At 37.9% G+C, this 13,159-nt stretch overlaps 1 protein-coding gene across 1 annotated transcript in view; it reads right to left on the bottom strand.

Moving 5' to 3' along the window:
• TTC3 (tetratricopeptide repeat domain 3) overlaps window positions 1–13,159 on the bottom strand; it is a gene marked incomplete at its 5' end in the record, with an annotated part of 72,415 nt that overhangs the window by 48,135 nt on the left and 11,121 nt on the right. The window contains 7 exons of the mRNA XM_056329096.1: window positions 1,099–1,153; window positions 4,413–4,536; window positions 6,383–6,431; window positions 6,566–6,728; window positions 7,975–8,029; window positions 11,223–11,285; window positions 13,061–13,155. Coding sequence (XP_056185071.1) covers window positions 1,099–1,153; window positions 4,413–4,536; window positions 6,383–6,431; window positions 6,566–6,728; window positions 7,975–8,029; window positions 11,223–11,285; window positions 13,061–13,155 — 604 coding nt within the window. The remainder of the gene's footprint in view (window positions 1–1,098; window positions 1,154–4,412; window positions 4,537–6,382; window positions 6,432–6,565; window positions 6,729–7,974; window positions 8,030–11,222; window positions 11,286–13,060; window positions 13,156–13,159) is intronic.

Here is a 13,159-nt window from a genome sequence, read left to right as displayed (position 1 = left end):
TTTTACCTACCACATAACATCTTTTCAACAAATCGGTCTTGACTTTTTTTGCAGCCTTACTCACATTTTCCACCTCTCAATAAATCCTTTAATTCTTCAAGATGCTCACTTATGTCCAAAGTCCACCAGAGCAAGATCTCCTACTGCTCATTTTAAAATACTATTTTGTAATACATCTTCACTGGTTTCCTAAAATCAAATTTTGAAGTGCTCTGCACTCTGGCACCTATCCAGCCAAGTATTAAGTATGCAGAGCCCAAGGCACCTGGGCACCAAGGACTTCAGACCGTTGCGCTGTCAGGACTAGCAGGGCCCACAGGCCTTGGAGGTCACAACTTTAGAATACAAAGTGAGCATGCAGCTGGTCCATATTCAGTAGGAGTACTCCATACAAAAGTTAATAAGAAAAATTTCTGAATGTCAGGGAAATAGCTTATGCTTTCTCGATTACAGCAGATTTAGCTGTAGATGATAAAAAAAATCAAGCAAAACTGAAGAAAAGATTTCACTTTGAATATCAGAACTGCTTGCACTTTCACCAGAGAAAAGTAACTCTGGCACTGTGAAAGTTTTGGGAGCGGAAGTTCTTTCTATGAAAAAAATGGTTCTTTATCAATTAAAAAAAAGGGACAATCATACCAACTTATACCTCTTAAGTTTTAGCTAAAAATCCACTCTGACAAATATTTTGTGGCCTCCTTCTCTAACTGCAGTATTATTTTCTTAAGGATCTATAAGGAGCTTTTAGTAATCACAAATGATTTGTGAATATTGAAACTACACACAGACTTCTCCAAGTTTAGATCCCGTACCTGTCTCAGAAGGAGGGAAAGCATTTTTAGCATGTGACTCAGCGTTCTACTTTTTAGTTCCAGTTTCAATTTTGAATTCATGTAGATTGAAATTACAAAAGCATGAAGGAAGTAAGACAAAAGCAGGAGAGAAAAAGTCTCTAAGTAACTGCATGTTAACAGGACAAGAAGTGAAACATGATAGTTTACTCTTAAGAATGACACTAAATACACTTTTGTTTATTAATAATGGCAACAGCAAGGGAAGAACTGACTTGGACTTGACAAATAGCAAAAATGAACTCACTTGGTGAAAACTCCAGAGACCAGCCTTTGCTTTCTGTTCTTTGGATGTCAGTCACCTAATGACAAGTACATTAGTTCAGTTTTACACAGATAACAACAACAAAAAAAACAAAAAACAAAAAGGTATCACTTACTAAATTTAAACAAAGAAAAAAACCTAAACCACTAACATTTAAACATCGAAATCACAATGACACTACAGTATATTATGTCCCCAATCAATACCTAAAGAAAAACCATTTCATTACTCAAAGTGCATTTGCACACTTACACTTTTTTCCCCTCCAAATTCATATCAATTTACATTATCTACTAGCCTGACAAATACTAACCTTTTTCACAGTAATATTCATCCCAAAGGAAGATAAATTTACACACATACATTACGAAGATTTTTGTAGTATAAAGCAGATGGGAAGTTTTATGTAAGGCAGTCAAAAATCTTCAGGCACTTCTTGTGCATTCTGTAAATCACTTTCTTTTTCAACAAGTTCTAACGTTCATTTCCTTCCCTTTGTCCCTTGTACATCGGTTTCATTTTCCCCACTAACAAGTAATCTTTTTTTTGCTGCTCCACCCTCCGAAACCTGAAAGGGTTTTATCACGTGTGCTAAATTGGTTTGACCTTACTAGTAGATTCACATTATTTATCATCTCACTTTCCATATTATATAGCTTATTTATAACATACTTTATAGGGTAAATTATAACAAACAATTTATTGGTTACTTTACAATAAATGGTGAAGACAATCAGAAAGAGGCACAAATGCTTCTTTAAATTACAAATTAGTGTGAAAGAGAAGAACTGTCTGTAAGCACACTCGAGGTTGATAATTAAATTCTTAATTCCACACTGTTACAGCAGGACTGTCACAGTCTGCATTCGTCTAGCAAAGCAAACCACTCAGGAAAATTTATGTACAAGAATGCTTTACAGGCTCCCCGTGATACTGGCCATGAGCCAGGTACCATGACAGCAACAGCTGGGAAATTCCACTGACGTTCAGTAGCAAAACCCACCTAAAACAAGGCAAGCACCAACAAAATCACCCAACTTCCCACCTTTTTTGGCGGTGTGTTTTTTAAGGAGTAAAAACACATGTAGTGTTTTTGGCTGGGATAGAGGTAAAGCTCCTCACAGCAGCTTGTATGGTGCTGTGTTTCAGATCTGCGATTACACCAGTGTTTGTAACACAGGGACATTTTAGGTACTGCTGACCTGTGCTTGCACAGCATCAAGGCCTTTTGTTTCACGTGCCACCCTGCCGGCAAGTAGGCTACGAGCAGCATGAGAATCTGGGAGGGGACACAGCCAGGACAGCTGACCCCAACTGACCAAAGGGGTGTCCCACACCACAGGCAATGTGCACAGCAATAAAAGCTGGGGGGGGGGGGGGGCGGGGGAGGAGAAAAGGAAGAAAGTTCTCAGTTACAGCACCTGTCTTCACAAGTAACTATTACACATGACAAAGCTTTGCTTTCCAGAACATTGCTAAACATCTGCCTGGAAGCAGTGAAATAATTCCTTATTTTGCTTTGCTTGCACGTGTAGCTTTTCTTTGCCTGTTAAACTGTCTTTATCTCAACAGACAAGTTTTCTCACTTTTATACTTGGTATTTTTTCCACCCAGCAAGTAGCTGCATGGGGGTGTGCTGCCTACCACGGTTACACCATGACAACACAGCATGCCATTGCACTTTTAACAGCAAAATAACCTTCTAAAAGACAAAATTAGAGGCTTTTTTAGTGGATTTCTTTGGTGATCCTCACTAACATGTATCCTTAGTTTAATTATTTTTCAGGAACAAAAGTCAACCATGAACATAGAACAAAGTTTACTCTATTAAGCTTCTGTGATGGATGCATTTGACTCCTTCATCAAACTAGTGGTAGTCTGGCTCAGGCTCTAAAGTAAGTAAAGGCCTAGGCTGTGACAAGGCCATGAACTTCTCTAGCTTCAACCTGTTCTCTGAAAACCCGGCCTCGGACGGGGTGGCATGACAAGCTTTGATGTATATGAGCTTGGAAACTGCAACACTGATCATGCAATTAACACATAAATAGCAAATGGTTCTTCCAAAACTAATTTGGTCAAGGAACAAAGTTGTGCGTACAAGGAGTCTCATGCTTACCTCTTCCATCTTATATAATTTGACTAAACAAATATGACAGTCTGAATGAACTTTTTTTGAGCTCTCCCTCCTAAGTAGCTGGTAGTATGGCAGTGATCTCCTCTTGAGCTGGGACACTGCTCAAGGTTACTCCTCAAGGCTGAGAGACCCTTTACCCACTGCAGATCTTTGTATGGTCACTATTGTACATAACCTTGTATCACAGGGCATTAAGATTTTACACTGGTAACTTTGATTCGTTATTATATCCTCTGTGCAGTAGAGTAATAGATTGAACTTTGCCATCAGACTTTGTTAAGCCTCACTTCTACATCATCTTGCTTCACTAAAACCACTTTTGCTGCTATCTTTGGCAGTCGTTCTTTAAGTTAATGAAAATAGCCTAGTAGAAAAATTGTGCTTATGAACAGTCTTTGCAATTGAAAGAACCTCAAGAATTAAAGAGTTACTAAAATAACACAAGTTCATCTTGCATTTTAGCACTATACTACACTTCTTTCAAATACACAAGCCAAGCACATCTGAGAACCACAAAACCCTAGTTTTAAATACAATCTAGATAAATACACCGTTTAACTAGCATTTTTCCCATATAAAAGAAACCTGTTTACAGAGCATGAAAATAATGGTCTATAACCATACAAATACCTTAACATCACAATATCGGTGCAAAACAATGCTCCAGTATAGCAAAAGACCTGTATATTAATTAACTTTGGCTAAAGAATCTTCCACTGAACTCCATTACACCAGTACACATTAACTGAATCCTCTCCTAAAGCCAAAGGGAAGGCCACACCTGACATTAACATTATGGTTTTATATTATATATATATATATATAACACATATAACACATTAACAGGCAGGACTGGACAGTCAAAACCAGACATGTCTTCAGTCTCCCTTTCTATAAGCCTGAAGAGACTCCTCTCCTCCCTATAGCATACAGCCCCCATCTTCTCATTCAAGCAACCACCTCCCACCGCCTTTCAACCCAGAGTTCTGAACACAGATTTGGTAGTTCAGTATTACATGAAAAGTGCAATTGGCTGAGAAAGTCCACAAACATTAAAACACACTGGCTGCAAAAATTCAGCCACACCAGTAAATAACACATTCCAGAACAATAAAAACCAACACACTGCTAGTCTTGTAATGCCAGCTGTAGCGTAACTTACCCTGGTATCACGGTATTGATGACAGTGATGATCTTTAGGATCTGACTGTGTTCTCTTTCTGTCTTTTTCTATTTCTTTTTGTTCTTGAGAGATTGTTAAATGAGATTCTGAAGAACTGCAGTCTCTGACATGTAAAAAGAGAGAACTCTAGTTCTTCCAACGTTGATGTCTTTTCCCCACATTTAAGACATGTACCATACATGTATCATGGGAAAAAATAAAAGACAAATACAAGAAGTCTACCCCTCACAAAAGTGTAACAGCATAATCTTATTTAAAGGGTTTCATCAAACAGCCATTTTTTTATACCTTCAAATTGCACATCCAAAGGTATACAAAAATTTAACAAAAAAACCCCCTCTGTTTTCTATAAAAGGGACAGGAACTGAATTACTGCACATTTATTTTAAAAAAGTAATAATGGTAATTAATGAAAAAAAATCAGTCTTGCTGCAGGCCACATTTTATTAGTGCAATATAGAAGGGAAACAAATTTAAGCTCCTCCAGAATTTTCTGTTTTACAAAAAGCTGTTTAGTAGTTTACTTAGTGTACTGTTTCTGAGTATCAGTTATCACATCACTACAAGCAGGCCAATAATAATCAAAAAGATCTTTCAAGAAAATGTTTAACACGAAAGTTACAGCATATATTGTAACTTAGCTGAATTTGTGAACATGGATTCTTTCTTACTCTGTGCTTTCGCCTTGCCGAAAGAGAACAGATGTGGCAAAAGCACAGAACAGATGTAGCAAAACCAAGTTCTTACAAATTAGGATATGCATTCTTTTTTACCATTGTGGGTGGAAGTTTATTAAATAATGATTGATTACAACTTATGAAAAAGTCTTTGACCATGTATTTAACCAGGAATTGTTTAACTTGGATAGTGAGCTCAAGGACAACTCTAAATTGCATTTAATAAATTTGACAGGTGGTGCTTGTTCTGGGCCCCCTGAACAGGCAGGATGTGAGCAGGACCATCCAGACAATAAATAATGCATGCAGCTGTGTCATGACAGTTAACTCGACCACACTTGGATGCGTGGCCAACATCCCTGGCGTGTGTGGCCCTTATGGATCATGAGATAGTGTACGCCTACACTTGGCACAAACTTAAAAGCTTGCATACACTAGTTACATAAGCTAGTTTTGTTTTCACTGGATATTAAGGCAGGCAAGCTCCAGGACTAGGCCAGAAGCCTCACCTACAAGTGGATGCACCGTGTAGAAGCTTCCCAGCTACCAAAAGATTCCTGACACTGGCTGTAATGGGGCTTCCCAGCAGAAGTGTGGGCCTGGATGATGTTATTAAGGTGGTAATTGGTGATGTATCCTTTTCTTAATCACTGTAACACTTTGCAGCAACGATACAACGCATTGCTTATATCTGTTATCATATTGTGCATTTCCTTTCATCATACCGCATGCTATTCTCCTTTATTATACTGTAACATAATAAAACTACATTTCTTTTTACATTTGATTTGGTCCATTTTTGCTTGGTATCCAGTCAGTCAGCAAAACACACTGCCAAAACGAATTGCTCGCATACATTTCCTCGTATCAGCTTAATCTCCTAGTAAACTTTATATAGCAAAGTTAACACAAAAAAGTGGGTGTGACTGCACTGATTTGCAGGCACCAAATTTCCTCAACAGTAAAGTACTTCAAATTGGGAGGAAAAAAAACATGAAAACCTAACTGTTTTCTTTTATTCCCAACATGGATAAAACTTAGGCCTGAGTGAAATTGCTTGGACATGGAACATAACTCAAGATAGCTTATTTAGTTGCTAAAACTCCTCTTTACTCCTAGGCTGCACTCTGGGTAGCAGTTCTGGTAAGTTTATTCCTTCCACTTCTATTTACTGATAGACAACAAAATTCAAGCAGTATCTATGCTATGTATTACTGAAATCTTATACAAAGCATTGCTAATTTTAAAAAAACAAACCTGACAGTTGCTTACTTTTTCTCAAGAAGCGACTTCTTTGGTTTCTGTTTGTGTTGTTTAATACCTATAGAAAATTAGGGGGGGGAGGGGGGAAGAGAGAAAAAAAAAAAAAAAAGGCATTAGCTACTTTCATAGGAAAGTTACCAATGAGGGAATTTTGCTATATTCAATGTAGATCTTGAAATCAGAAAAAGTTACCATTTATTTCTTCTAATGTCTTCTTCAACTTGTAATTTTGTTGAATAAGATCCTTAAGTCCACCAGGAATATTCTTGCATAGTTCCTGAGCTCTCTCATTAGCTTCCAAAGCCAGTTCATGTTCCCCCAGTAATGACAGCGCCTTACAGAAGTGGTAATGACCCTACACAGATGCAAGTTTGAATTTCAAGCATTCATTCACACAAAGAAGAAAACAATTTATATCCGAAACAGATGCAGTAGACAATATAAAGTAAAAACTTTTGAGTATGTAAAATTTATCTACTCCACCTGCTTCAGGTCAAATGATGAATAATCAGTTTTCAACTACTTGGCACACAAACAGAAAGATAATTCACTGGCAGTAGAATCTAGCCTCTGGCTTTGAAAAAGTGTGTTTTTTCCCCCTAATCTCAACTACTAATTTGCAGTTTTGTAACTATCCCTAATTTATTCTTCTTTAGGTGAAGAATATTGGGAAATACACGTTGGTCATTAGTCAGGATCTTTTTTTTTATAGTAAGGACTATGTATGTTCTATTTAAAGCATTACAATAACATAGCTGCTCACAACAATGTAATAAATGTTTTCTTCTGTCTTTACACATGAAGAACACCATGTAACTGAAACAGAGCAAGGTCTTAAAAAAGTTAGTTAGGATGAGTTTGGTACAATGCTCTGGGTGATGCTCTGTGTTGAGAAAGGAATGGACTCTGAATAATAAGAAAAGGCTCCACTGACAATGTTAAAGTAAAGAAATGGACTCTGAATAATTAGAAAAGATAAGGTGGGGACCTGAACGAGATAAGGAGACCATGAGTCAGGAAACTGTTGAACAAAGAAAGTTGAAAGATTTACTCCACCTAGATCTCACCTATTATGAATAGAATAATTAGGTGTAGAAATCAAATGGATATGAATGTAAAGGTGTTGTAACTCTCATGAAAACTGTACAAATTACCTGACTTTTCACTGAAAACTTGGGAGCTAGTTTGTCTGGTGTGAATCGACTAGCTCCCCAACGTTACACAAAATAAATACGTTTGCTGCTTAAAGACAAAATTTGTCTTTGAGCAGTTACTCTGTGCCGGTTTGGCATCATAACAAGACTTAGAAGCATGTCAAAATAATGTTTCTAATACACAAATACAAACAAACCATGCGTTAGGTTTACAGTTGGACCCAATGATCTTAAAGATCTTTTCCAACTTAAATGATTCCATTCTAGTTGGCTGACAGAAGCAGAATTCTTAGACTACCAGGTACAGTGTTCATTTTACTGTTACAGGGCTAAAACGCAGACAAGAATGTCACATCCACCTGGGTCAAAGCTGTAATTAAGATTTGCATTCTTGTGTTGGTTTGCAGTACCAACAAAAGACAATTTTGAAATGTATATGAAACTAACCTTTGGCCAATCATGCTTCAAAACAGTGGCTCTCTTTCCATCAGCAAGGGCTCTCCTTAGAGAAGGAAGGGAAAAAGAAGAAGAGGTATTTACTATTTATAATTCAGAAAACTCTACAGACCAGACATACAAGGCACTATAAAAATATGAAGTGAATAAAAGAACAGTTCATTCACCTGTGTAAAGGTATGGTCGGATAATACTTAGCTGAAACTTACCTGGATTAAAATGTTACAGTCTCAATTATTTCACCCATCAGATATTTATTTATAATACACTATTGTCACCACCAATAGCAGGCCATAAGCTTAGTACTGAGTCTGTAAAACCTCAGGACTGAGGCTTCTCAGTCTTGATCAGGGTGAACTGCAGTTTCACCTGCCTCAGTTTTTGTTTACTTTGTTTAACTGTGACAATAATTCTTCTAACTGACCAGGTGTCTATGGCTAATTTGTTCTACTTTTGTTCATCTTTGTGTGGTACAACCATAGATTTAAGTGAAGTAACTGCTTGTTACTGCCATCTATACAGAATGAGGTATTTATGACCCAAGAATGATGATGTCTCATAAAGAAATACAAGCCAGATATGACAGCAGAGGCCTTGAAGGAGACACAGAACACAGCAAAAGAGTGCAGGCAGAAGAAGACAAAAGATGGAGCACCAGCTTGGGACTGGAGACCCCATGGCTATAAACAATTCACCAGCGATCAGTTAAAGACATGCCAAATCTGGACAAATATGACTAAGTGTAACAAAGAAAAAATACGTGTAAAATGTACTATGTATAGTAAATTCAGATGTTAACAGAGTGCTGTAGACAACAGAGACAGAGCAAAGGTGCAACAGCATGTTAGCAGACACAAGAGTGACCCCAAGTGGATCCTAGAGTGAGGAAGAAGAAACCATGAACATCACTTTCCTCCCAGAGAAGGACTCTGCACGCCAACAGCTCTCTAACCCAACTACTACAGCAAGAAAAGTGCCAGCTTTAGTACCCACCCAGACGAATAGTGGAGGGGTGTGGATGAAGTACTAAAGTTATATTATAACATTGAAAAAAAATTTAGTGTGAAACTGCAGCTGCTTCTTCCAGGGTGGAATGCAGCTGAAATGCATGGAATCTACTCACAGGTAGTTCCCCAGGCAACACAACCTGCAACCTTAGCACACACTAACAGGAACTGAACAGAGAGTGGAGCAGAGTGGAGATACCATGGCCAGGCTCTGTTGTACTCCCTACAGGAAGGGGAACTTGATGGTACCATGTACTGATAACCTGCCTAGTAGCCATCCAATGAAGAAAAGTGAAAATGTCAGCTGTTGAGCCAGCAACTTTGGCAAAATCACTTTCCTCAGATGAACTTTGCTCATTATAATACTAAAGCACACATCCATCTCAAAGCTACCCACCTCGAAAGTACAGCCACCCCTCACTAAGCATGTGCTTCGTATTTTTACTGACTGTACCTTTAAAGGTAAAACGAGAGAATTCTACACCTATCAGTAACAAAAGTACGTATGAGTAGAGTCACTCAAGCTCCATCTAGAAGCGAAGAAATAATATAGGAATTAGGAAGGGGAGAAGTTAGGGAAGACTCCACTGTAACTGCTGGGGTCAGTTGATGGGCTGAACCTGTCTTCTCTCCCATGAGGATGCCTATTGGGTAACAACTATACTCTATATGTGCTTAATTATTAACTCCAGCTGGCTTTTATTAGCTATTAGATTGTGTGTATGCTATTTCATACTTGTTCTTACAGTCAGTGTACTATCAACGGCAATGACTAACCTTAACCTGCCATGAATCTGTATAATAAAAATTCTCAAATAAAATGTGTTTTGTGTGAATTTCCAGAAACTTGAGTAATTGACTTGACTAGTGAATCTGTCATTGTTGCAAATTATCTTAAGTTTTACTGAAACTTTCCATATTTTGTGTTTGTTTGTGAAACAGTTAGTTATAGGAACATCTTGATTTTAAGAAGTTAGCCTCTATGTTAGCACTATATTAGCACTTATTAACCAATGATGTATGGCTTGCTGTGATGCTTGTTACCTGAGCTGGTGTTACTTTAAGTCCCTATTCTCTGGACCATGTTAGCCTTAGTCCTTACTCTCTAGACCATAACCAGAACACCTAAGTTCTATTGTATGTAAGATGAGTTATTGGACAACCTGGCAAAGTAGGTATCTAGCCAGCCAACTTGGCATAACACTTACTTTTAAGGTGTCCTGAAGTGAACTACCTTCATTATAATACTAAAAAACACACCCACAGGTCAAGAAGATCCTTGCTCAGGTGAAAACCCTTCCTCTGCACAAGTGTAGTAACAGAAGAGAATGACACAACAGATATTAGAATCACACGGAAATCACTAACCAATCATTGTAACTGGGAGTGTATTACCTTACAATTTTTGTGTATAAAAGTAACAGTGAAATTGGCATGGGGTGTGCTTGATTTGTGGCGATTCCACCTAGCACCCAGCACTACAATGAAGTGCCTGCTTATCTGCTTTGTGTAGATGGAGTTTTCATTCCCCAGCTAACATCACCATGAATCCCTGAATAGGGCAGTCAAATCAACCTCCGATACAGTGTGCTGTCCAGTAGAGTCTCTGTAGTGAGCTCTGACAGGCTGGTTGGGTCTCATCTTTCCTGGGACGTTGACTACTTAAACATAAAGGGTTTGGGAAAAACATTCCCTTTAACATGACAAAGGGTGAGCGTAATACCAAGAAAATGGGCCGAAACTAAAAATCATGTGGACAGTGATGCTAATTACACTGTTATTACTTCTTTTTATTCCAATAATTAGATCTGGACTAATAACAATCATACCCTTAAGACTTCAATTATACTAACAATAAATTCTTGGGTTGGCTTTACATAAAAGGTATACATCCACCTTGCTCAACTTTTTTAGCTTAACACTGGCTTAAGGAAAATAACGCCCATACCCACGCTGATCTCTTCTTCAAGAGGCTTAAGAAAAATCACAACATTCACTGGTACTGAGATTTTTTCCTGTTGTATAACCCCTTACATAAAAATTTTAAATGGTACTATCTACTGCCAGAAGATAGAGCTAACGATATTCATTTTTCTTAATATCAGTTTTCTGAGGTAGTAACATCACAATTACGATATACTTGTTTTAAAAATACTGTTTTTCTAACTATATTACCAATTCTTAAATGCACATCACCACAACATTACAGATTATAAACAAGGGGTTACTTACTTGTATTGCCTTGTGAGAATTAAACAAAGAGCTCTGTTTCCATACAGAAGATGGTTTGCAGGGCTTACAAAAAAGAATTATGAAGAGTTAGTAATGTGGATTACTTTTTAAAATCTTAAAAAGGAAAAATATAAAGTAAGTTTTCACAATAATTGTCTGCAAGCAATCTAGTACCAACAACTACATACAGGCTTCCTTGAACAGTCCCATTAATTTATAAGTTAAGTCACTGAAAATATCAGGTTTAATTATGTAATGATTTCTAAGATTTGGGCCCATTAATGCAACTTCCAACCAATTCAGATCACTCCCAGCCTTGGGGCTGGAGGCAGGGGGAGGAGAGGGGAGAGAGAGAGATTTAAACTCCTTCTGCAACTCACTAGGCTCTGAAAAACATACTAAAGCACGCCTCAGGCAGTCAGAAGTATGGCTAGTATGCTCCTGACAATCTCAGCTTCGTTTAAAAAAAAATTAAAATATATAAACAAAATGCTAAAGCATCACCCCCAGCCTACCTAATGGAGAACGAGAGGCGAGAACCGATAAATACAATCCAGCAACCGCTTGAAAGGAAGCCAGTGGAGGATGCAGCTAGTTAGAGAACGAGTGTGATGATGTAGTTTAAAGTCAGCTCACACTGGGAGAGCAAGAAAGGGAAGACAGTGGACAGAGCAGGTGAAGAAAGATTCCCTACCTGCTAGACATCACTCAGCTATCCTTCACCTTCCAGCAGGATCTTAAGGATGAACAATGTCTAACGAACAGCTGTGACAACATCTCAGCTATACAGCCCCTGGACCTCCTTTCCTGTTTCCAAGCCATGGGATTTCATTTGCTCTTTCACTGAATTCTGCTTGCTCCTCCCTCACCCCCATCATCTAGCTTGAGCAAAGCCTTCTTAGCCTGCTCCATCATCTCAGATACTGAAGTCAGCTTACACAACTTTTCAAGGACGCTGAAATCAGCTTGAACTGGGGATTGTAATGTATCCTACCATGTGACATAAAATCTGACGAAAGACATCAGCAAAATGCTAATCCTTTCAACTGCACAATTACAAAGCTACAGACTTTAAAATGAAAAAATGAAAGTTTGCACAATCAAATTTTTATGAAGGATGGTACTTTATAAATTTCACCACATTTCACAGACACCAGAACTTGTAAAAGCAGCATTTGCATGACTACAGCACAAGCAGCGATTACACCAAACCAGCGTTCTGTAACTAGCTGACATAGTGTCGACTACAGGAAGGGGGCAAATGCTCTATATCCATATGGCATAAATGCTCATGTAATCTGTCTCCCTGGCCTCTTTATAGAGCCCAGGAAAGTCTCCAAAGCCTTTCAGCAAATTACTGTTAGGAAGAAATTAAACAAGGTTTACAAAAGGAAATTAAGACTGTTGCATACAGAGTTGCCAAAATCAGATATTTAAAAATAAATACTTGTTCTTGTTCACTTGTTCCACATCACAGCTGAGATGATAAATATTTGCAACTGTTGGTCAGGCTGGAAGAGTATTCAGAAGGCATGACACCAAAAAGTGGCTGCTCATACCAAGTAACTTTCCTTCTTTTCAGGTTTACTATACTTACTGTTAGTCACTTTTAGATCAGCTTTAAACCCTAACAGGACTTCTGAGGCAGTAAAAGCGCAAACAACCACTAGTAGCAAGAAATAAAATAGAGCAAAGGATGTATTACATAGCATTTTAAAAAAAAAAAAGATGTATCATTTGGCCTCTAAGTAGAATGGCTCATGCAAAACTATACAAAAATCAGGATAACTCTGAACACATATTATAAACACAATCTGGTTAACCAGTTTAGTTCTTACCAAAACTCTATGGCTTTAGTATATGACATTATAGCACGATGAAAGTCTCCTTGGGAAAATTCTTCATTTCCTTTCTGTTTCATAAATTCACTGTTCTGT

Source organism: Falco biarmicus, chromosome 2 (genome assembly GCF_023638135.1).
Source record: "Falco biarmicus isolate bFalBia1 chromosome 2, bFalBia1.pri, whole genome shotgun sequence".
Taxonomy (NCBI): domain Eukaryota; kingdom Metazoa; phylum Chordata; class Aves; order Falconiformes; family Falconidae; genus Falco; species Falco biarmicus.
Note: the sequence above shows the minus strand (reverse complement) of the source record. Positions and strands in the feature narration are given on the sequence as shown.